We start from the raw sequence: 24,250 nt of genomic DNA on the forward strand, positions 1-24,250 counted from the left end.
ATATGTATTAAATTCAAATTTTAGGGGTGTAAGTATAATTTATTCAATAAATTATAATTAACATCTCAAGAGCATTCCCACCAGATGCCCTAAAGCTCCTCCTGACCTATTTTGAGGGACAAGTGGCTCCCTATACACTTGCATCAGCTCCCTTAAATGATTCTCTAAATTAGTTTTTGCTATAGTGACTCCCTATTTTTAGGGAGTCACTGTAACTCCCTTATATATATATATATATATATTTTGCTTTGCTTTGTTTAGGGACTGTAATACACATTTATGATTTTTATTTTTTTTAAATTTATAATTAAAAATTATATTTTAATAAAAAAAAATAGGGAGTTTGTTAATAGAATTGAGAAAGAATAGATAATCTATGGAGAAAAATAAATAAAAAAATAATTTTTAAAATAGGAAATGAATTTTTTTAATAATATTTTAAAATAAAATTTAGGTAAACGGATGGAAATGCTCTAATAAATTATTGAAAAAAATGATAAAGGCCGCAATTAACTAATGGTATTAATAATTTGAATTCCGAGTCGACAAAATCAAATTCACCCTTCTCTCCAAGAAAACGACCGCCAATCCACACCCACCCTATTCCGCCTTGAACCACCGCATTCCGGTTGCCGGAATCCCCTACTCTCCGCCAGTCTCCGCCGGAGGAGAGAGAGAGTGAGAGAAACATTCAAATTTATGCTAATAGATGATGGAGAGAGAAGAAGAACAGTCTTCGTCTACATAGATTAGTCAACTGTATTCTGGTTCGTCTTATGGCATATCATCGAACTAACAACAACAAGCTCTGTATCGAACGAATTGAACGGGATTTGATCGTCCTCAATCCGAAGTAATGAAGATTTCCTGTTTCTCAGTCCGGTTCCTTCTCCTGTTCTCTATCTTCTTCACTCCCAACGGTACTGTTCCGAATGAAGTCTATCATGAATGTTCTCTAATGGCATATTGGATGTTCTGTGTGTGTATATATCTATATGTATGCTTGTGGGTTTAAAAATTGGGTAGAAGATTTGTATGTTGAATCAAATCTGTTTTGGGTTTATTCCTTAACTGGTGAGATGATTACCTTTGGGTGATTAATTCTTGAAAATTTTGATGAAGAGTTTGTGGTTGTTTCTATTCAAGCACTTTACTATTACGATGAAATTTTTTCTTTTTCATCTGCACACTTTTTTTAGGATGCATGAATTTAGTGCTTACCTAGCCAAAAACTTCAAATTTTCTTTTGATTGACTTATTATTGATGTACTTATTAATGTTGATATATGTGTAAAAAGAGTATAAAAATATGTGAAAAGTGTATAGGAACATGTTAGTGCACGAGAATATGTGAGACGTGCATTGAATTTAACATTTTTTTGGCATTATTTGATCCTTACCCAACCAAGTGGGCAGTCGTTAGCAGGGTCTTCTTTTGATTTATCATGAATACTGTAGGAGAGGGTTCAAGAAAGGAGTTGGAAAATTCGAAGATCTTCGAAGATCCTTGAAGAACAACTTCGAATTCTCTAGAATATGATGAGAGGCTTAGATTCTTCAATAACCTCAACTTAGGAACACAACAACAAAGGAGATGATGGAGATAAGAGATTGGGTGAAGAAGAAGGCAAAATGGCTAGAGAGAGAATAATGGCAAGGCTCTCCCAGGGATCTCCCACTTTCACTCTCAAGGTTGATAATGGAGAAGGGAAATTAGTTCTTTCCCAAGAGTTAAAAATCTTCAAAATCCATCCCTTGTAAAGCTATGGGCGGGTGCTATTTATAGGCACCTCATGATGTAGGAAGGAGCCCATGTGCAAGGCACATGGGGGTTATTCTCTCTAACCACCTTGTCCGAGGAGGTGACCTCTCCGAGGAGGTGACTTCTCCGAGGATGAGAAAACCCCGAAGAGGAGATCAATCCCTCGGCGAACCCTTCTTCTTAGCCACACCTAACCAATGATCCCCAATCATCCCAAAGGGTCAGGGGTAGTCCCAGAGGACGTCCTGCCGCAAAATATTGCCGAGTCTCATGGACCCCCCGGGGTCGTGCCACCTCGACCCGGGTATAGGCTAGTTTAACCGAAGAGTGAATTTGTCTCCACTCACCGTCCTCGGGATCGGGTCCTTTGTTCGAACTCCATTACGCCCATAGTTCTGGTGCGTAGATCCCGGAAAGCTCCGAGCTCGCAAGTGTTCTGGGACTCATTAACGGAGCGACTTCTAGATTGCGTCTGAATCCGTTCGAAGCCATGTATTTCGGACTTCTAGGTTCGTGGATCCGAACCCTTTCGAGTCCGAGTGCCTCGGATCTCTAGGCTTGCCTAATACCCTTTCGAGTCCGGGCCTGAGTAAGTCTCTAGGTTCGTGGATCCGAACCCTTTCGAGGCTTAGAGCGATTCAATCCGTTTGATGGCGATAAATCTGGGCCCACCGATTCTTGGACTTGCGATAAATTCGGACCCACTAATCTTGGGCTATTGGGCCTAAATAATTTAGTGGGCTCAAATTAGCCCCTCTTACAAATACTTGTTACTAGATTCATCTAGTTGGAGGTGTTACCATGGAGAAGTTTTGATCCATACTAGTTCACGCTTCAAGATTGTCTTTGCTCTGATCAATTTGCAAACTTGCTTGTATTTATCAAAATATATATAATATATTGCAAACTTGCTTGTTAAATTCCCAATCATATATTATTTTTTATATTTTTTATTATTGAAATCAATATGCAAAGTTGCCATGATGTTTTTAGAGTATGATGCACAGATGTTGCAATTGATATCAATGGCAGAGCCATGATTTTGGCCCAGAGGGGGTATCATTGAGTTGAAATTTTAACAAAAATTACGATCCAACTTGATCCAACTTAACCCAACTTTTATTCAGTAGTAGGGCTAAAAATCACTATCAGGCAAAAAAGTTATATTTAAATATAAGCTTAAGTTCACTGATCATTACCCTTTTTTAGTTATTAATTTTGTTTTATGTATGATGATCATCATGGTTCAAAAAATAATCACATAGCTCATAAAATATGAGAACGAGATTATATCAAGTTCCACACACAAAAAGAGACATAGAGAGGACTAGAGAAAGAAATAAGAGAGAAAGTGAATAAATTATAAGGAACGGCTGCAATATATCATTAATTCTTTTCACTGCTTTGAATCATTGAATTACATCACAATATATTATTAGTTGTCATTAATTGTGTAATAATTATCTCTAAACAAAGGAACCAATTATGAGTACTTATATAAGAAGTGATATAAAATAGACAAAAAATTGGTCATGTATAGTATAAAATTTATATAAAAAAATTTAGCATAATTAAACATTTAAGGTGACAAATTAAACAATTTTTTTTTGAAAATAAAAAGTAAAAATGAAGAAGAATATAGTGATATAAAAATTTAGGAACGTATTGAAGAATTAAATTGAAATATGTTTTTTTGGTAGAGGCAAAAGTATAATTTTTCAAAAGTTGAGGGGGCCAGATGACCTCCTTGGCTCTCACGCGTCTCCATCTCTGGTTGATATGGTCTTCATTTATTTGTATTAAAATGTGAAAAGGGGAAAAAAAAATTCAAATTTGCTTTGGGTGCTTAGTATGACTTGAGTTCAAGGAATATGTTGTACTTTAGGGCTTCCTAGGATTTTAATTGCATTGTCGTAAATTATCTTAGAAATAGATTTTTACATTTTGTTAAAACAAAAAGTAAAATCCAGTACCAAAATCTACTGACTGTATTCAAGTCAAGTATTTTTTGTTGTGGCATTGTAGTGTTTGCTTGAGAAATTTATGTATATTGATGATTAAATATCATGTTTGAGCAAAGCTTGTTATTGTCTTGCTATTCTTTAGAATGAAATTTATTTCTTATTGTGAATTGTGGTTTTCTATTCTGGCAGTGGAATCATTCACTGGAACCTATGGGATAAACTATGGTAGAATTGCGGATGACATCCCCTCTCCTGATAAAGTTGTTACACTCCTCCGAGCTGCAAAGATTAAGAATGTTCGAATATATGATGCTAATCACAGTGTTCTCAAGGCCTTTAGTGGAACAGGGCTTGAATTAGTTGTTGGACTTCCAAACGAATATGTGAAAGATATGAGTTCTAACCCAGACCATGCCCTGACATGGGTCAAAGAAAATGTGCAGGCATTTCTTCCCGGGACACACATCCGTGGGATTGCTGTGGGAAATGAAGTTCTGGGAGGGAGTGATCAATCACTTTGGCAAGCACTTTTGGGTGCAGTGAAAAACATTTACAATGCCACAAAAACGCTTCAGTTAGCTGATGTAGTTCAAATTTCTACTGCTCATTCACAGGCTGTTTTTAATAATTCTTACCCTCCCTCTTCCTGTACTTTCAATGGGAATGTTGTGCAATATATGAAGCCACTACTGGAGTTCTTCTCGCTGATAGGGTCCCCTTTCTGTTTGAATGCTTACCCATTTCTGGCCTACATGTATAATCCAAAAGAAATTGATATAAATTATGCTCTTTTCCAATCAACTAACGGAATATATGATCAGAAAGCTAATCTACATTATGACAACCTGCTTGATGCTCAGATAGATGCGGCTTACGCTGCTCTGGAAGACGCTGGATTTAAAAAGATGGAAGTTATAGTTACAGAGACTGGTTGGGCATCTCGTGGAGATCAAAATGAAGCTGCTGCCACAGTAAACAATGCCAGAACTTATAATTATAACCTGCGTAAGAGGCTTGCCTATAAGAAGGGAACCCCGCGCCGGCCGAAAAGTGTGTTGAAGGCATATGTCTTTGCAGTGTTTAATGAGGATTTGAAGCAAGGTCCAACTTCTGAGAGGAACTTTGGACTGTTTAAAGCTGATGGGAGCATTTCGTATAATATTGGGTTTGCTGGGCTGAAATCTTCCTCTGCAGCATCATCAATTTTGTCTTTGAAGGTATGAATTTTTTTACCCTTTTGAAATGTATTATTTTATTGTTAGATCTAGTTCTTCTCTTAAGCTTGCTTGGTTTCATTTTTCCAAAAATACTTTTCAGAAAATTCTATTTTCTTATTTTCCGTATTTTTTTGTTTTTATTGAATTTTTTTAATATTTTAAACAATTTTTTTACTTTTTAGACACACCTAACATAAATACACTTAAAAAGTAAAAAAACTATAAAAAAAATATTTTAAAAATTCACTAAATATCAAAAATACAAAAAAAAAAAAAAAAATACAACAATTCAATACATTTTTTGTATTTTTATGTATTTATTAATTTTTTAAAATATTTTTTCACAAATTTTTTACTTTTTAGATATATCTAAATAAGGTGCATCTAAAAAAGTTAAAAAAATATTTAAAATTTTAAAAATATTCACTAAAAACAAAAAAAACACGAAAATCAAAAAACTCAGTTTTCAAAAAACTTAATCCAGAAGACTCAAACCAAACACACTGAATAGATTTGTGGCACTAGTTATTTTTTATTTATTTATTTATTTTTTAAGCCAAAAGGAAATTTAAATTTACCTTCACCAAGTTGTTAGATCACCACCAGTCCCAAATACCTAAGCTATAAGAAAATGGGTCTAACAATGCATATCAAGCTCTTCAACACCCTCGCTCATGTGCAACCCCGTCTTGCATGTGAAGATGCAAACAACCAAACATATAGAGAAACAAAATGCAAACGGAAAGATAAATGCAAATGGAGAGGGTGTTGAAGAGCTTTGATACCAAGTTATGTCACTACCAAGGTTTCAAAATGTGGTGTTACGTAACTGTTGTAGCCGTTACGTAATGGTTGTGGCGGTAGGCACTACCTGTTACACCTGCTTTAGTGGTGTAACGGAAATTCACACGTGCAATGGCCGTTTCGGTATGCATTGATATGCTCTTTTCTAAATGGAAAAAAAGAGAAGTTTTAATTGATTTAGATTTAGATTGCTATAAATGTAGTAAGAAATAGATTGCACGGATGCAAGAAGATATACAACAAGGTAGAAAGATTTAGTACTTATTGATTATCTAGTTAGTCTCTATTATATATTTTTTAGGGGTGTTCATGGGTCGGTCGGCTTGCATTTGCCCTTTACCTGTCATCTGAATAGACTCTATCAAGTTGGGTATTTCACGAACGATAATTGACTGAAAAGTAGTGTGAAATCGTATCATTAGAAATTGATATTAGTGGTCGAATTTCGTTCAAGTAAGAAATTTGGGAAAAATTGGCGATGTCTCTCTCTTTTGTTCTTTTTTTTAAAAACCTAATCAATACAGATTACCTTCCATGTCTCATACTATGACTCTAAATCAAACAAAGCAAATAGATTTGAGAGAGAAACATGGGGTGGAGTGGAAGAGAGGCTAGAGACATACCCCTGTTCAAAGCCATTGCTGCCATAATTGAAGTGTGGCAGGGGAGATTAAAGAGGAAAAGGGGTGTTTGGGGGAAAAGTGAAATGGGAAAGTGGTTTTGGGAGGAGAGATCGAAGAACACATAGATAGATTGTAATATGTAATGGAAGAGAAAGAGACATCAATGTAGAGATTTTCTTGAACAATGAAGAGATGGGTAGAAAGAATGGAGAGAGAGTAACGACTGTAACATTAAAGGAGGACATGTAGATTTTTTTGGGCAGATGAAAGAGAATATGAAAGAGGTGGAGAGAGAGAGAGAGAGAGAGAGAGAGGCACTACTCTTGTGAAATGAGAAAGAGAGGCATTACTCTCGTGCTATGAAGCACGGATACTCCGAAATGGTCCCCGTACGCGTATCGGATATGTATCGGATACGGATACGCGCCTGATACGGTGGGATACGTATCAGATACGGGAAAAAGAGTATCCTATTTTCTTTTTTAATTTTTTTAATTTCGGATATGTTTGGGATACGCGAGGATACTTCATGGATACAGTCGGGATACTTTTGGGATACGGCGGGGCAAAAAAATAATTTTGAAAACATATAAAAGGGGTCAAATTATAAAATAACAAAATAGGTAAAATAAAACAAAAAAAAAACAAATCAACCAAACCCAACCTAGTCGCGACAGCAGCAGCAAAGAGGAGAGGAGAGGAGTCGTCTCTAGCAGCAGCTCGTCGTCGTCTCTATCAGCAGCTCAGCTCGTCGTCGTCTCTATCAAACAGCAGCTTGTTGTCTCGTCGAACAGTAGCTCGTCGATCGATCAGGTTCGTCCCTCTCTCCCTCTCCCTCTCGCTCGATCTCACTCTCTCTTTCTCCCTCTCCCTCTCGCTCGATCTCTCTGGTCTGGATGGACAGATCTCCTTCGATCTGACTCTCTCCCTCTCTCGGTCTATCTCTCCCTCTCACTCTATCTCTCGCTTTTCTTTTCGACCTTTGTAGACCGGCCCATTTGATATGTATATATATATATATATTTTTTTTAGAAGTACACTCTGTCAGTAATATTTTTGGACCATCTGATATCATATATATATATATATATATTAGCTTTTATATTTGTAAATTTTTTGATTAATAGTTTAAAAGAATTAAAATAAGTTGAACTTTGTAAATTAGTTTAAAAATGTAAGTAAGTTAGTTTAAAAATTAGTTTAATTTCTTATAAGTAAATTAGTTTAAAAGAATTTAACAAAATTCATTTATTTAATAATAAGTTTATTTATTTATTTATTTACTTATAAGAAATTAATTTAAACTAATTTACAAAGTTCAACTTATTTTAATTCTTTTAAACTAATAATCAAAAAATTTACAAATATAAAAGCTATATATATATATATGATATCAGATGGTCCAAAAATATTACTGACAGAGTATACTTCTAAAAAAAATATATATATATACATATCAAATGGGCCGGTCGACAGAGGTCGAAAGGGAAAGCGAGAGATAGAGCGAGAGAGGAAGAGAGTCAGATCGAAGGAGATCTGTAACGCCCTCAAAATAACAACATTAAACCCATCAGATAAGACATGCATTTACATATAAACTAACCACATTCTTTTATTCAACGGAGTTCCATTACATGAGTATTACATGTTAACATCAAAACAAAATGCCCTACGGGCTTACAGCTTTCCAAGTTAACACTTGGTTACAACAAAAGAGTACTAACTCGTTTACACATTTAGCCCTTGGCTTGAAGTTACATGTAATACATCAAAAGTTAAGCGACAAAAGTATGTCCGCCTCTAGCCTCCCAGCTATGCCCTTGGAGGTGGCATGCTACCTGTACCTGAAAATGATATTCCCATATAGGGTGAGCCACAGCCCAGTAGAAATACACTAAACCAACCATGAACAATGACTAAAAGATTAGCAATTGATAGATGGCTAACACAGATACATTCACATAAATTACGCATTTATGTCATACAACTTATGAGTCTAAGTTACCTTTCATTTTCCCTTTTTCAACAGATAAGCATGTTAGCTCTATCATCATTTCCACAGATATGTATAAAAACTATATCCCACATTCAGATAAGCATATAAGCTATATCCACATTCTCAACAGATATGTATAACAACAATATCCCACATTCACAGATAAGCATATAAGCTCTATCTTCACTTCTCTAGACAAGCATATGAGCTGTGTTTACGGAGTTCATCCCCTATCTTCTCCCAACACTATCCGGTTTAGAGGTACATCCCCTATCTTCCCCTAAACCGCGGAGTACATCCCCTATCTCCTCCTCTACACATAACGTATATAAACACATTGGTTCTATATACAATCACCCAATACATACAGTTAATGTATTCTATCAACCGTCAAGTTCCATGACACATTTCATTGATTAGTTTCAGTTTGCCTAATCATCATGCATTGTCTACAACAATCACGACTATCCTCCACCGATAGCCCAAAGCAGTTATTTCTAAACAGAAAATAAATGCACAATGGATATTCAATCAACATTTCATTTCCTCATTTCTCACAATTAATTATCCCAATTAATTAAACAATGTAATTAGGTCGTTATCCATAATTACCATTTCAACCCTTAGGTCCCATTTTCATCAATGATTCAACATTTATTCCATTTCTCTATGCCAAACATGCATCTAGGTTTATTATGAATAAAACCCCAACTTTTGTAAAATTACACAAAAGCCCCAAACTTTCACAAAATTACCAAGCCAAGCCCAACATCTCAAAATACCAAAATTTAAAGACAAAATCCATAGAGAGGAGTAGGATATCCCTACCTCAAAGTTTAAGCCAAAAAGGAGATGAAGACTCGAAAATCAACTTGCTCCAAATCCAAACTTTTTCAGATTAAATCAAAGCTCTCAACGCCCTCTATCTTTTTAACAAAGGCTCTAGGCTAGATTCACACTCTAGGGAGATCAAATCTTAGAGAGAATGTAAGTTTAGAGAGAGAGAGTCTCGGATTTAGGTTTTGAAAGAAAAAGGGAGTGAAAAAGTGATGTTCAAAAACGCTACTGTCCGCTGATATAAAACACGCTCGCTCGAGCGAAGACTTGGTCGCTCGAGCGACCAAACACAGAAAACTCTCGCTCGAGCCAAGAAGTTCTCGATCGAGTGAAGAAAAACCCAGACCGCTCGAGCCACGAAAAGCTCGCTCGAGCCAGGAAATACAACTCTCAGGTCCAGAACCAGACGCAACACTCGCTCGAGCGAAGCCACCCTGGCTCGACCCACCAGACACGAACCTCACTCTCGCTCGAGCGACAAACTCCTGGCTCGAGCGAAGAGCCAAAAATCTGGGCAGCAACACCAGGCTCCCAAACACAACCAACCTGTAACAAACCTGCCCAACACATCCCATACTCAATATACAAAGTAAAAAGGATGCAAACAAGATAATAAACAACAACCAACATCCACGGACACATGTCCGGATCACTGTACAACAAGGGTAAAACCCGGGATCGCTATAAGATCTGTCCATCCAGACCAGAGAGATCGAGCGAGAGGGAGAGGGAGAAAAAGAGAGTGAGATCGAGCGAGAGGGAGAGAGAGAGGGACGAACCTGATCGATCGACGAGCTACTGTTCAACGAGACGACAAGCTCCTGTTTGATAGAGACGACGACGAGCTGAGCTGCTGATAGACACGACGACGAGCTGCTGATAGAGACGACTCCTCTCCTCTCCTCTTTGCTGTTGCTGTCGCGACTAGGTTGGGTTTGGTTGATTTGTTTTTTTTTTGTTTTATTTTACCTATTTTGTTATTTTATAGTTTAACCCTTGTTATATGTTTTCAAAATTATTTTTTTGCCCCGCCGTATCCCGAAAGTATCCCGATCGTATCCTTCAAGTATCCTCGCGTATCCCAAATATATCCGAAATTTAAAAAAAAAATAAAAAAAAATAGGATACTCTTTTTCCTATATCTGATACGTATCCCGCCGTATCGGGCGCATATCCGTATCCGTATCCGATACGCGTACGGGGACCATTTCGGAGTATCCGTGCTTCATAGATGTCACGTATACAACAGAGGCGTGAGTGTAAGGTCCACATCACCTCGAAGATCCCATGACCTTAGCCTCCGGTTCATAATCTTCCAATGATCCCAAGCAGGGCTGCCTAGGTCCTACTCTCAACCTAGGCAGCTAAGTGAATGAGTGAGCCAAGGGCCTAACTATGTTGCTATTGGTCGGGTTGTGAGTTGGGTACGAAGGAGCATGGGCTTGAGGCAAGCCATGGTGCTACCTGTTATTGGGCTCTTCATACTAAGACTCATTATTGTGGTGTGCATGCCCCCGCTTAGGCTATGCATACTACCTCCATTAATCCTATAAGGATGTGTGGTGCTTTGTAGGTCCGCCATGTGGGTAAGGTACTGATGATGTGGCGCCTGAGGGGCTCGCCACATGCCAGGTGTGGTACAAGTACCCACAAAACTCAAGTGGAGGAAAATCATTTTCATTCCGAGAAGAACATGGAGAAAACATACAACAGTCCAGAGGAGGATTTCCAGTGGGACCAAATGGTGAACTGGGACGTTCAGGTTGACAAGTGCTTGGTAAGGAAGATTGAGGTGCAGGTTGAGAAAGATATTCACCATAAGTCACATAATAATTAAACTTGCCAGAGGGTTGGCCAAGAAGACCAACAGTGGGATTACCATTCTCAGAACGGGCTTTCAATTGTCGTTATTTAGGCTTTTTCCTTTTGGCGCTTCTGAGGACATCATCAGAAGCATCAAAGTAAGAGGAAGGATCATCCAAACAGTCAACGCAGTCACAAGTATCAAAGAAGTTGTGGAATCTAAAATTAGGGACATATATGGGAGAGCCTTGAGCAGTAAAAGAGTGAACAAGGACTGTTTGTAACACGTTGATTTCAGGTGAAAAATTCGTAGGTTCTATAGGTGGAGTATCACCTTTAGGGAAAGTGATTTCAACAGAACCATCTGGGTGAGTGGCATTCTAGGATCCAAAGATTGGACAGGCTTTGTAGCATGGTTTTGGAATCTGTAGGCCATTTGGCAATGAAGAGTAGCGGCATAGGTAGTGGAGACCGCAGGAGCACCATCTATTTGAACTTGAACTTTAACTTGAGAGCCTAGAGTAGGTGAGGATCTACCAAAGGCATGTTGAAATTTGGATAGAAAGTCAACAATATGGTGCCAGGGTTGAGAGTCATCTGAACAGTAGCAAAACAAGCTTGCTGATATTTTTGGAATCTGGTATCCATAAGGGCAACTCGTGATGAGATGAGACAATTGGGTGTCCTTTTCTGCCATGAAATGTAGCCCCAAAGTGGATACCGAGTTATCAAAAAAAAAAAAAAAAAGCAAGCAAAACAAAAAATCACTCCAAAGTGGAGATGAGTGTAGCCTTGTTCCCGGTGTCAAGGAAGATCATCTGGAATTTGCAAAGTAATTAACTGCTCAGCCTCAGTAGTTGGAATGAGACCTTGATCAAGACGAGAAGCTTGAACATATCCTTTAGAGCTGAAGATCTTGGAGTAGAAAAAAGTTGACGAACTACTTTTTATTTTTTGATAAATAAGCAAACTTTTATTAAAAAAGCATCAAGATGATGCAAAGAATACAAAAAGGAACAGTCCACAAAAGGGCAACAAAACTAAGAAATCAAGTCCACAAAATCTACAAAAGCCAAGATATCCGGATCAACCAAACCCGTAACCCAACTACCTAACATCAAAGGAAGCCGCCTTTCCAACCACGAAACGGAATGAGACACACCTTGAAAAACAAATCAACCACATCAAACAGTGGGATGCAAGCATCCATGCCTTTTGACGCCTTCACCCAATGCGACCCCCACCCCAACTCTGCAAAACTTCCAACATTGAACCCAGCTGCATCCAAATGAAACCAAGAGTTGCAACAAGAAGCATCCAAAGCCGAGACATAATTGGACAATAAACGACGAACTACTTTAGTGACCAAAGAAGATGAAGATTTCAGGAAGCTTTGGTAAGGGTTAAACAAGGGAAGGATACTGACAGGAATTTTGTTATCTTCACTCAAGTACTCACACTCATACAGATATTCGAGAGAGTTGGTGGAAACCCTTTGTTTTTTTGGACCAAATCATATTTCAATGTCACTTCTATTTCCACGAGACTATAACAGAGTTTGTTTGTCCTTAAATGCATCTTATTCCTTCATAGACCTTTTTGTCACTTCGCCCTGATTTCATTCAACTTGGTTTGGAAAATTAATAAAGCTACTTGAGCTTGCTTGTGTTTGGGTAGTTAGAAACTTGTTTGATATCGGGTTCTAATATAAACAAGCCTAGGTTAATTGTATTTTGAGACTAGTTTATCTTTTAAGCTCAGCTAAATAAGCTAATAAGCACCAGTGTCCATAGAAAATGAGCTTATTTGGGCCTTTCATCAACTTTGTTGTGGGGTAGCTAACTAAGAAAGCTTGAACAAATTTTAAAGCTAATTGATCTTTGAAGCCGTGCTAGGTCAACCCACTATTTCATTTGACTTGACTTGGATCATTTGCAACCGTACAACTCAGCAAACTACTACCCATTCTTGCTATTTTTCCTCAATAGCACTTTTCTTCAGATAGTATGATGCAGAACATGAAAGAAAAAGTGGGGAAATTTATAGTTTCGTTTTGATCATGTCTTGGAAATCATATAATCATTTATGGGACTAACTTTAAATTGGCGTTTCCTTTTACGTTATAATGCTACTAGAAATATTTATTTATTTATTTTTGTATAGGTATTTGGAAATAGGTGTATTTTGGTATTTATAATTTTTTGACAAGTGCTGTAGGGGTTACCCATGAGTTGTATTATGGGTCATATACTGTTTTTGGGTCTTTTAGTTTCCTTATTATGAGTCATAATCCTAAAAAAAATAAGGTGCACTAATCCAGTTTACTATTTATACTCCCCAAACAACCACATTTTTAGCTCCAAAATCATAGCCGATAGAATTTATATGAAACCATAACCTTTTCCTCTACCCTTTGTCCCTTACTTCCACACTAAAACCTCTAAAAATATTGGCTGTCCGGAGAATGCTAGCCTTGTTTCTAAAAATCCTGCAAGTTTTCCATTTGACTCCGTTTGATTAGAAACTAAGAAGCACGGACACTTCTAAGAAGGTGACGTATCCGTGTCGTGTCCGTGTCGGACACCGACACTCTTTGGACACTCTTAGGACACGTGTCCGATACTCTTCAAAACGTGTCCTATTTTTTAAATATTTTTAAAGACCCGGACACTCTTTGGACACTTGGAGGACACACGTGTCAATTGTTTAAACACATGTGTCTATTGATTATAGATATGTAAAACTAATTATAAGTTTGAACAAAACAACTTAAGATACAATAATAAAACAAAAACCATATAAATTTATAGGAAGTAGTGCTATATTGCATTTTTTATTATCTTTGAATGATATATTCATATATATAACATATAATAAATATATAAAATTATATATTTCATGCGTGTCCTCCACGTGTCGTGTCCTGCATTTTTTTAAAATTAACGTGTCGGCGTGTCCGTGTCGTATTCGTGTCGTGTCACGTGTCCGTGTCCGTGTCCATGCTTCTTAGATTAGAAAGAAACAAGTGATGGAAGGTGAAAATGGCACAAAGTGAGTAAAAGAAACAAAAGTGGAATGTTATTTTTTTCTTCTTTTCTTTCTTGCATGCATTTCATTAGTAGGAAAAATTTGTAAGAAAATAATAGAAAAACATTAATTTTGTAATTTGGTGAGATAAGATTATTTATGCACTTTGGTAAAGTTGTGGAGGGAAACATTGAGTTGTAGAATAGATCAATCACCGCATATCATGAAATTGTGGAGAAAAACATGTGTAAACAGAGAAATTGTCAAGTTTCACTTCATCACTATCAGTACCTATGAAACAGCTCCAAGTCAGCTTTTGATTTTTGAATTGGTATGGGAAGTAATGTTATTTGTCCCCAAAACTAGTTTTCTTATTCCAAAATTCACTTTACTTTATTCATGATGCCCTTCTATTTTGTTCTTTGTTTATTTGGAAACATTATTATGCAATTAGTAACAAAAACTAAAGCTGCTCTACTCAAGATCGAGCATCTTAACAATAAAAATCTGGAGACAAACTTTTAAAGCTTCGTTTATCAACATGCATAAGAAAGAAAAGGATCAAGTAGTACTAGATGTACTGAATACGCAGTCATCTTATTAGGGCACCGTTTAAGCTGCTATTACATCACTGGCTGTTTCTTTTGTACATTTTTTTTGGCAATATTACAGGATATTCAAGCTCGAGGTTGGTCCGGACCCTACTCCGTGCTATGTGCTTTGGTGCTACTACTCTTTATAAATTCATGACAAAGCAAATTTTGGGTCACTCTTAGATTTATATACAAGGCTAGCATTCAGAAGTTTTCCATAGTCACAGGTTTGGCATCTCATTTCATATTTCTGCGTATCACAAATACATCATCGATTCTTGTTACTGAGCAAAATCACAGTATGAACTGCTGATCAATTATTGCTATTTTAGCAATGTACATTTATTAGTTGGAAATAAATCTTCTTTGCTATTTAGTATTCTGGTGTTGATTGTTCATATGACAAAGTGTTTGGGATCTCAGTCACAGAGGGATTGGACCTACCATTGATGGGCAATTGGGCATTTCTTCTCGTAAAATGTGTTTTCTTTTTATTTTGCTTTTTTCAAGTTTCAGTTTTATCAATTTTGCCCCCAATTTTTTTAATTTGGATCGAATTGATCCATATACAAATGGTCGTCTAAATCATTAGCAAAATAATGATAAAATTCACCTTTAGTCCCTAAAATATGTGTTGGTCTACAAAGTTTAAATTTTTTCAATTCTCTCGACATTACAAGGCTACGTTTAGTTTTCTTCATCTGAGTGAGAAAATTTAATAACTTTGGGCAGCTATATGATTTAGAAAATTTGTTTGAAATTGTACTAGTTTGACTCAAATTGTATACCTTAATGATAAAATTAATAAAATTAAAAGTTCAAGTATCAAAGTGATATTTATGACATACTTTAGGGGAGTCTCTTAATGTATTCCAAATTTGTTGTTGGATGTCTCATTTTTTTGAGTATTTCATTCCTAAATTTCAATTTTGTTCTTTTTCTTTGAACATCCCAATTAATTCTAACTTTACTCATACCCATCTCAAGCCCTTCCCATATTCAGTGTCACTTCTATCATTGACCACACCATCTCAGGTAGCCACCCAACTCCCGTCCCCACTTTTCCTCTACTTGTTGCCCATCGTCTCCTCTACTTTTCCCCTAAAGCCCTAACCCTAAGCCTTGCGATCTCTCATTCCTCTCTCTAATCTTGTCATGATCTCTTATTCTTACTTTTCCTTAATCTGGCGATCTCCTCTCCCAAATATTTTAGACAAGTTGTTTGAGTGACTCAAATTGTATACCTTAAAATTAAAAGTTCAAGTATCAAAGTGATATTTACGACATACTTTTAAGGGATCTTAATGTATTCCAAACTTGTTGGATGTCTCATTTTTTTGAGTACTTCATTCTTGAATTTTAATCTTTTTCTTTGAACATACCAATTAATTCTAACTTATCCATACCCACCCCAAGCCCACCCAACTCCATCCATCCCCACTTTTCTCTTCCCATTACCCATTGTCCCCTCTACTTTTCTCCTAAAGCCCTAACCCTAAACCTTGCGATCTTTCATTCCTCTCTAATCCCGTCATGATCTCTCATTCTCAGTCTATCTAAATCTGGCGATCTCCTTCTCCTCTAAATATTGTTGTGGCTACCACCCCCTTGTGATCTACCCTGTCCTCTTTCAACAACGCTAGATCAATTTCAGTGGTCTTTGTTCAAACCACTACCATTTGCTTAGTAGTCTATATTCTAACCATTGCCATTTGTTCGATGGTCTACGTTTGAACAACTACCATTTCTTCAACACTGGTAGTAAGAACTAAGAGTTATGACTTCAAATGAAGTGAAAGGAAACAAGCATGGGATGACTGCAGTAGTGGCAACATCTAGAATGATAGAATATGGTGGTAGAGATATAATGATATCAAAAAAACAAATGTATGGTATCCAACGATTTTTTTGAAATGCATTTAGAACTCTCCTACTTCAGAATCTCATCATACTTGGAGACGAATGGTGTATTTTATTCAACATTAAAACTTTAAAACTATTTTTTCAGGATTAGCCATCCGGGTAACAATACATATAGTTGGTAGAACAAACCTTTCATGCCTGAGTAAAACGTGTCTAGTGTCAGGAGTATGGGTTTGAATCCCCCGCCTATGTACAAGTTCGCGATTTATCGTTACATGGTTGAATAGTTTTGGAATGTAGCACCACTTAAGAGTGATCTCTATAGTCTTGGCTCTTTTACGATCCAACTCCAAAGGTCAACCTTTTTTTTTTTCAAAATTGGCCTATTTTGACAAGTAGGTTAAAAGTTAATTTTTGATTTTTTATGAAAAAATATACTAAAAATAAAGATATGATATAACCTAAAAAAAAATTAAAATATCAAAAAGTTAACTTTTAATCAGAGTGACAAAATAGGCTATTGTCTTTCTTTCTACAAATTTATTGGTCATTTTGATTATTAGTCTTAATTATAGAATTTTTTTTTTTGTTATAGGAAAATCCTCCTTACTCTCCCGCAGGTCCAAGGCAGCGCCCCTTTGTAGAGATCATCAAGATATCCTTGTTAGCCATTCCGAGAGAGGAGACTATTAATTATAAAATTTTCGCTACTGAGGAATAATTATAGTTTCTTGCCAGCCAGAGGAATCACATAATGACAATTGTAGATTTTCTAGTGGACAGAGTTCCTGAATTGACTGTATCTTGGTTTGAGTAATCATTGGTTTTCTAATGAATTGTGTAAAAAAGTCATATACAATAGGAGAATTATATACAGAATTTTTTTATTTTTTTTAACATTTCATTACAAAATCACTTACGTCTTATATATTTTTATAATTTTTTCTTATTCCTACTATGTTGTAATTCCTCCTATAAGGGAAATCCTATGCTACATACAAGTGTGTGTATTAGTTGCATATTTTTGTAATATTTGTTATATATTTTTATAGTAAATATTACCTATTTTCTTTATAGAGATTATGATAATTTGTGATTGAGAAATGAAATTATATATTTTATAAAAATATTATATATTTTTGTAATAGTATTACAAAATACATAATATTACTTCAAAATTACATAACAAATTATCATGAGTTCAACCAAAAAAACATATATAACATTTAACATAAAAAAAATATCACACACCACAAAAATATCAACTATGATTCATATAATTAAAAAAAAAATCACTAATAGCACTAATACATTGGCAATGTAAAAAAAAAAAAAAAAAAGCCCCGTCCACTGCCACATTATTGGCACCACTTTTAGTACTCTTAATCATTTTTCAAAAAATATATAACAATGGGGTTTTTTGGAAAGCAAAAAAAATGTGAGCTTTTAACTTTTTAAACATTTTGAGTTACGTCACCTCTCACATTTTTTACTCACAAAAATATAAAATAAATTAAAAAAATTAAAAAATTAATTTTTTACTAACTTTCCAAAATATCACAATATACCTATAGGCTTTCCCCAAATACAGTCGTCATGGGTTTGGTAGAAAAATGGGCTCTAATCAATCAATTAATTAATTAGTAACCAAGCGAATTTGCAGTGTATTGTGGAAGATGATCACACACGACAGCCCAACAACCTAAACTTTGTCGGCAAAAGGATTAGCTATGTGGATGTGACCTTTGAAAATATCCTGATTTCTGATCATAATTTGACCAGAAATTAATTTATAAATTAAAAAAAAAAATTGATAAATTACGTTGACCTTTTACTGATTTGAAAAAAATATATATAATAAATTTTAAAAGATAAGTTATATTGATTAATACGTAGAATCTTTGATAATTTATTTGAGATTTCTAGTATTTTTTATTTGCATAACATTAATTTTTATTTTTAAATAGTAAGTTTGGAAACTAGCTACAGTAATTAAAAAAAAATTTAAATTCACTACTGAAATATCAATAATTTTCTTTATTTTTTATACGTCTTTTTATAAAAAATAAAAAAATTAATTAAAATAGTTAGTTCTTCTCACATTAATAACTTTTTATTTTTAAAATGATAAATTACAAAAATACTATTTGAAATTTACTTAAAATATAAATTGTCCCCTGTAATTCAAAAAATTACAAATAGCCCATTGTTAAAATTTTTTATTTAACAGAACTAACTGAAAAAATAAATTACCTAACTGCTCTTTTACACAATGATAAAATTATTGACTTATTAATTAAAATAAATTTTTGACATCATTAAAAAAAATTTAATGACTTAATAATTTATTAATAAAATGAGTCGTTTGTTATGAAATTAAAAATTTCAAGGGGCGAGATATAATTTTTAAAACTATAAAAAGCAAATCATATTTTAATCAAATTTTAGAAAGTGTATTTATAATTTACCTCTTTTAAAATGATAGAATTCATGACAGCCACATCATTAAAGATAAAAAAAATTTACATAAATTTTTTGTTTATATAACATTGATCATTTTGATTTGTTAAAACAAAAATCTTACAGACAAATAATTTATTTATTACTTTGTGTTTTGTTTTTATAAAAAGTGCACAGAATATAAACTACTACATATTCTATGCACTTTTCTAAAAAATATGTAGGAAAATTACGCCGACAGTCCCAATACTTTGCCTTTTATGCCATTTTAGTCGTACAATACATTTTTCAATCATCCACAATGTAGACATTTCATTTTTGACGGCACTTATAACTTGGACGTCATTGCTTGCACACCAGATGATGAGTCTATATGCTTATCAAGTGCTCGAAGTCTTTAGCGGAATGCCACAGCTTTGAGCCTTTTAAACCTTGCACTCCTGTTGCCTCATTTTTGGATCAATCCTTGGTTTTTCAAGCTTGCAACCCCTAGTGGCCTGCCGACCACTGTATTGGGCCGCCGGCCATCACTTTTGGTTGTCGGCCACTAATGTGGCCTGCCAACCAATGTCTTTTGCAGATATCTTGTGACAACTGTGCCAGCTGTTTGCACAGATGCATGCATCTGCTCCCACGTGTATGGATGGATGTTTATGAGAAAAATTCAAGTTTTCTATGTATAGATGACCTCCCTCATATTTGGGGGTTAGAAAAATTTTGGAGCAAAATTTTTACTCTCTCTCTCTTGTAAATTTCTTAACCCTTGCTTACATATCCTTCACCTTTACCTATACACTCTTAACCAAACCTTTCCGTATTTGAGCTGAGGTATTCTTGAGCCTTGTTTGAGCTTTTGAGGGTGTGTTTGCTTTGTTTTGTTGCTTGGAATTGGTTTTCCTCTTCAAAGGTATAAAGCTTCCTCTCTTTACTTGCTTTATGTACTATTTTTCTTGCTATTTTCCAATTGTCTTTGGGTTATAAAACCTCTGTATTTTTGGGCTGAAACTTGAGTTTTAAGGCTAATAAAGGTTGAGGGGTGGTTCACCCTTCTTTACACCTTACTTTGAAGGCTTTTACCCTTGTGTTTCCCACCCTTGCACTATCTTTTTTTAAGCCTTTAAACACTGATTTTCAAAGTCATTTCAGTGGCTAAAATCATGATTTGAAGTCCAAATTTGGAGGGGTTAGCCTCTCATTCTTGTATCTTGCTTACTAGCCTAGCTTGTGCTATGTTTTAGCTTATTAATTTAGCTATTTTTGTCTTAACTCCAGTATGTTTTAGGACTGTTTTCAGACTGTTTTAGCACTATTTTTGATTGATAGTTGCATTTGAGCTTTGTTTTGCATGCTTATAGTATAATTGTCCTCATGAGTTTGGTGTTCTAGGCCTTAGACACCATCTCCTTTGAGTTGATAGTGTTTATTTATGGCTTTCCATACTTATGATCATTCTTACTCACCTCTGCAACCTCCCTCATTTCTTGGCTTTTCTTTTTTTCTTTGAAAGTGGTTTCAAACTACTTGTTTATTTAAGCATGAGATTGAGATGTCATGCTTAATGGTTTAATACCTTTGGGGGTTCATTACCAACGGTATGATGTCTCTTTCATGCCCAAAGCAACTCTTGGTTTGAGCCATTTTTCCTTTAGATGACTTAAACTCACCATTTGGACTTAATCAATTAAAGGATGGTTGGTAACTAAAATGAAGTAATAAAAATGGGACTAAAATGGTGCAAGATAAGAATTTGATTTTGTGTTCAATCAGACGTTAATTGAACACATGGAAGCTTGAGGCATTTCATACTCATTAGTGATGAAATGGTTCAAATTTCCAATGTCACCACTTCCCTTGATCAATTCATGAAAGAGAAGTGGGTTTTAGAGTCTTATTTTGTTATATTTATTGAACTTGCATACTTTGGTTCATGAGCTATCATGCAATGAAATTGCTTCCATTGATGGTTTATGAACCAAACTTACTACTCCTTTGATCTGTTCATGATAAGAAGAGGTAAATTGTACAAACAAACTCTTGAGAATATACTGTCTTTACTCTATTTGCTCTTTGTTGCAGTAGGGAAGTTTTGTCATCAGTGGCCGACAGGCTCCTGTTGGTGGCCGGCAGGCCACCTTTAGTGGACGGTAGGCCCCCTGCCGGCTACTAGTGTAAAATTCAACAGTGTTCTCCTGAAGCAGAACAAAGTTGATCTAGAGGTGGAAATCAGTGCATGTAATCTATTGTGCAACAGAGACATTCAGCAGCAGAAACATTGACTTTTTCAGGTCAAAACCGCATTCATGCATGGGCCTTCCATCGAGCATCAGAATCAGTGTTATTAATATATTAGTATTGTTCTTAACATAGTGGCTTTGTAATTAATTAGTTAGAATTGCTAATTCGCTACGTGTTGTAAATAATTAGCTAGAATAGTTAATTTATTTGTTGTAATAATTAGCTTAATTAGTTTAGCTTTAATTAGTTAGCTAGATAATTCATTCGGACCCTCCTGTGTGAGGGTGCAATGTTATAATAACGTATATGTCTTCCAATCTTACGTCTTTCTCCCTTTTAGTTACTTGCTTATGATGGTTAGTTTAGGGCATCGCGTTTTGATTAGTATACTTCATGCTTACATCCACTTGTATTGTACGCATTGAGGCTCGGTTCGTCATTCTAACTTGCATTGTTAGTTTAGTGTTTCTTTGAATACGTGCTTAGATCGTATGCTATGAAATTGGTTCATATGCCATATTAGTAGCCGAGCCTAATAAATTGCATCTCGCATGTGTTGCATTAGTCATATTGCATAGTTAGGGATCATGCATTTTTCTAACTCTTTTATCTTTTTGGCTTGGAGTACTAGGTGTGCCTTTACTCACTTTTGCATATTACATGAGTGTGATTGTTGCCATGTTTAGCATGCTTACCATGAGGCTAATTGCATAAGTGCTATAATTGCTTGAAGGCTTATGAATAAAGGCTAATTGCTTGAATTGGAATAATTTGAGTAATGTTCATATGCGATCGCTTGTTCAAGTGGTACATATTCGAAACAATTTTCAAAACAAACATGACCTTCCTCTGTCGTACGTAAGTTCCCGAGCCGAGACAATCTTGGTGATGATGGACACGTGGCCTTTGGCATAAGTCATGGGTTTCCTAAATTTCTCAAAAATATTTAGGTAGCGACTCTGTATCTAGCAAAGTAGTCCATTTTTGGCAATTTGATTCAAAATTGATTTTCTAAAATATTTGTCGGATTTGGACTCTTTGGTGTTTATCTATTTCACATTGCACTTGTGAGATTAGATTCAGAACCGCGGGAGTCCAAATTGTAGGGCTTATTTGTCTTTCAAAAGGGGGTGAGAAAAAGTTGAGCTACAGTTTAGCTACAGTTTCTGACGACTCTGCTGGGGAGATTAGAGAACTTGACTTGAAATTCATGATATGAACTTTCATCTACACGTATACGTTTCTTTGTATTGCATTTGCTTTGGTGCTTTTAAGTCACTGTATTTGCCATCTACTATTCCTAGACGGTTTGTCGGAGGCTTGCCTAAATGCTTGCCAAAAGGCTGACCGGTCACAGGCTCTACCATGATGGGAACACAACCCTTGGATCTGGACTACCGCTGTACCGTTTGATCCTCCTTTCACTTCTCGGTGTTAGGCGTGAGAGGTATATTAGGTAGTTTTGTTGAGGTACCCTTTTGACCATTTGGCCTAGTAGAATATTGAAAAGCCATAAAGACTGTTCCAAATTAGGACATGATGCTTACTGGAATACATGATTGCATGAAATCGCTTTGTTTGAATAGTAAACCCTAGTTCCTGATGAAACTAGGACAGGGTAACCCTACCCCCTCATAGCAGTGTCTTGGCTCTCACTTAATTGGTATGTGCTTTACAGTGGAACTGTACAGGAATGTGCATATCAGTTGCAAGTTTGGTATCTATTTTGGGGGTAGAATTTAGTGTTGAGTGCAGTCCTACAGCTTTGATTACATCTATGTGTTGTTAACATCAGTAGCTGAGGTGCTGTGCTGTTTCTGATTACTGCTTTCTTTTTGCTTTATTACTTTTTGCTAGGTAGTATAACACCATAGCTTCGAAAAGTTCGGATATCCCCCAAGTTCTCTGGACCTGTGTCAAAAGGCTCTGCAAAGTCAGAGATTTTGTTAGGGGACAGCCCGTGCTTATTTCGCTCCCACCGGTTACTAGACGGAGGTGAGTCAAGCAGAGTTCATTGGTCCAGTTTCTATAGCAGTCACCCCTCACTTCATCTACATCTAGTCAGGCTCAGCGACCATCTGCTGCATCCAGTCCAGCACGAGATCACTCGCCTATTCTGATGACACAGTATCCTCCAGTCAGCATGGAGGAATTAATACATCATCTTCAATAAACAGTTGAAACCCTACAGCAAGACGTTGTTCATCAAGCCGAGGTCACAGTCCGTCAGGCTAACGTAAAAAATAGGCTGCAACAACAACAACCACTGTTGGCAGCGGCTTTTGCGTCCCATGCACCTTCCATGGGTATCCTAGCACTCGGTTACTGCCTATACTGCTAATGTCAAAGAGAATCAGGGCGATCCAGCAGAGTCGATCCCACCACAAGCCTCCAAAGCACCTGTGTATCAAATCAAGGCTCCGTTTGAATTTGAGGTTGACCCAATTGTGCTTAAGGTCAACAAGCTGGAGAAGCTATTCAAGAGAGCACAAGGTGTTAACTCCATCCCCGACATAGAAGACGGGTATACCGACTCTGCAGTGACATTACCATATCAGTTCAAAATGTCGCACATTGATCGATTCGATGGCTCCAGAGACCCCATGGTTCATCTAAGGCTGTTTTCAGACATTCTGTGGTCGATGGGCTTGACTAGGTTGCAGAAGCTCTCACTCTTTGGCCGTACCATATCTGTAGACAAGACGAGTCAAGCATGCATCATCCACGCATTTCAAGGCAGGGGCTGTGGCCACTTTAATTTTATGTTTAATTTGTTAATTAATTAGAAATTCTGTAATAATTAATTTAGCATTATTTATTCGGACTGTAATATTTATTCGGACCCTCCGAGCGAGGGTAATTGTGTAATAAGTGTGCGTGAGTGTGTGTATGTCTTCCAACCCCACGTCTTTCTTCCCTTTTATTTACCCGCTTATGATGGTAGACTAGGGCATATTTAAATTAGCATACCTTATGCTATGCATGTGTGCATTCATACATTTGTCTTGCATGTACCAGGCTTGGCACATTATGCTAACTGCATTGTGTTTCAATTCCAAATTGAAT

General features: G+C 36.1%; 1 protein-coding gene across 4 annotated transcripts; it reads left to right on the top strand.

Annotated features, from left to right (window-relative positions):
- The first annotated feature begins 505 nt into the window (after positions 1 to 505).
- LOC114319250 (glucan endo-1,3-beta-glucosidase 11-like) lies at positions 506 to 21,527 on the top strand. Of its 4 annotated transcripts, none has more exons than XR_014349561.1 (4): positions 506 to 920; positions 3,916 to 4,943; positions 14,706 to 14,853; positions 21,026 to 21,527. XR_014349561.1 is itself a non-coding variant. In XM_082903366.1 (3 exons), the coding sequence occupies exons 1-3, from the start codon at positions 857 to 859 to the stop codon at positions 14,781 to 14,783; spliced, it is 1,170 nt and encodes a 389-aa protein (XP_082759492.1). In that variant the 5' UTR covers positions 506 to 856; the 3' UTR covers positions 14,784 to 15,002. The 4 variants fall into 4 exon arrangements, 1 of the variants encoding a protein (XP_082759492.1); XR_014349560.1 differs by lacking the exon at positions 21,026 to 21,527 and adding an exon at positions 17,085 to 17,442 and having other exon boundaries at positions 508 to 920; XR_014349562.1 differs by lacking the exon at positions 21,026 to 21,527 and adding an exon at positions 16,635 to 17,208 and having other exon boundaries at positions 508 to 920.
- The last annotated feature ends 2,723 nt before the right edge of the window (positions 21,528 to 24,250 follow it).

This window comes from Camellia sinensis, chromosome 13 (assembly GCF_055761805.1).
Source record: "Camellia sinensis isolate YWXY chromosome 13, ASM5576180v1, whole genome shotgun sequence".
Classification (NCBI taxonomy): Eukaryota; Viridiplantae; Streptophyta; class Magnoliopsida; order Ericales; family Theaceae; genus Camellia; species Camellia sinensis.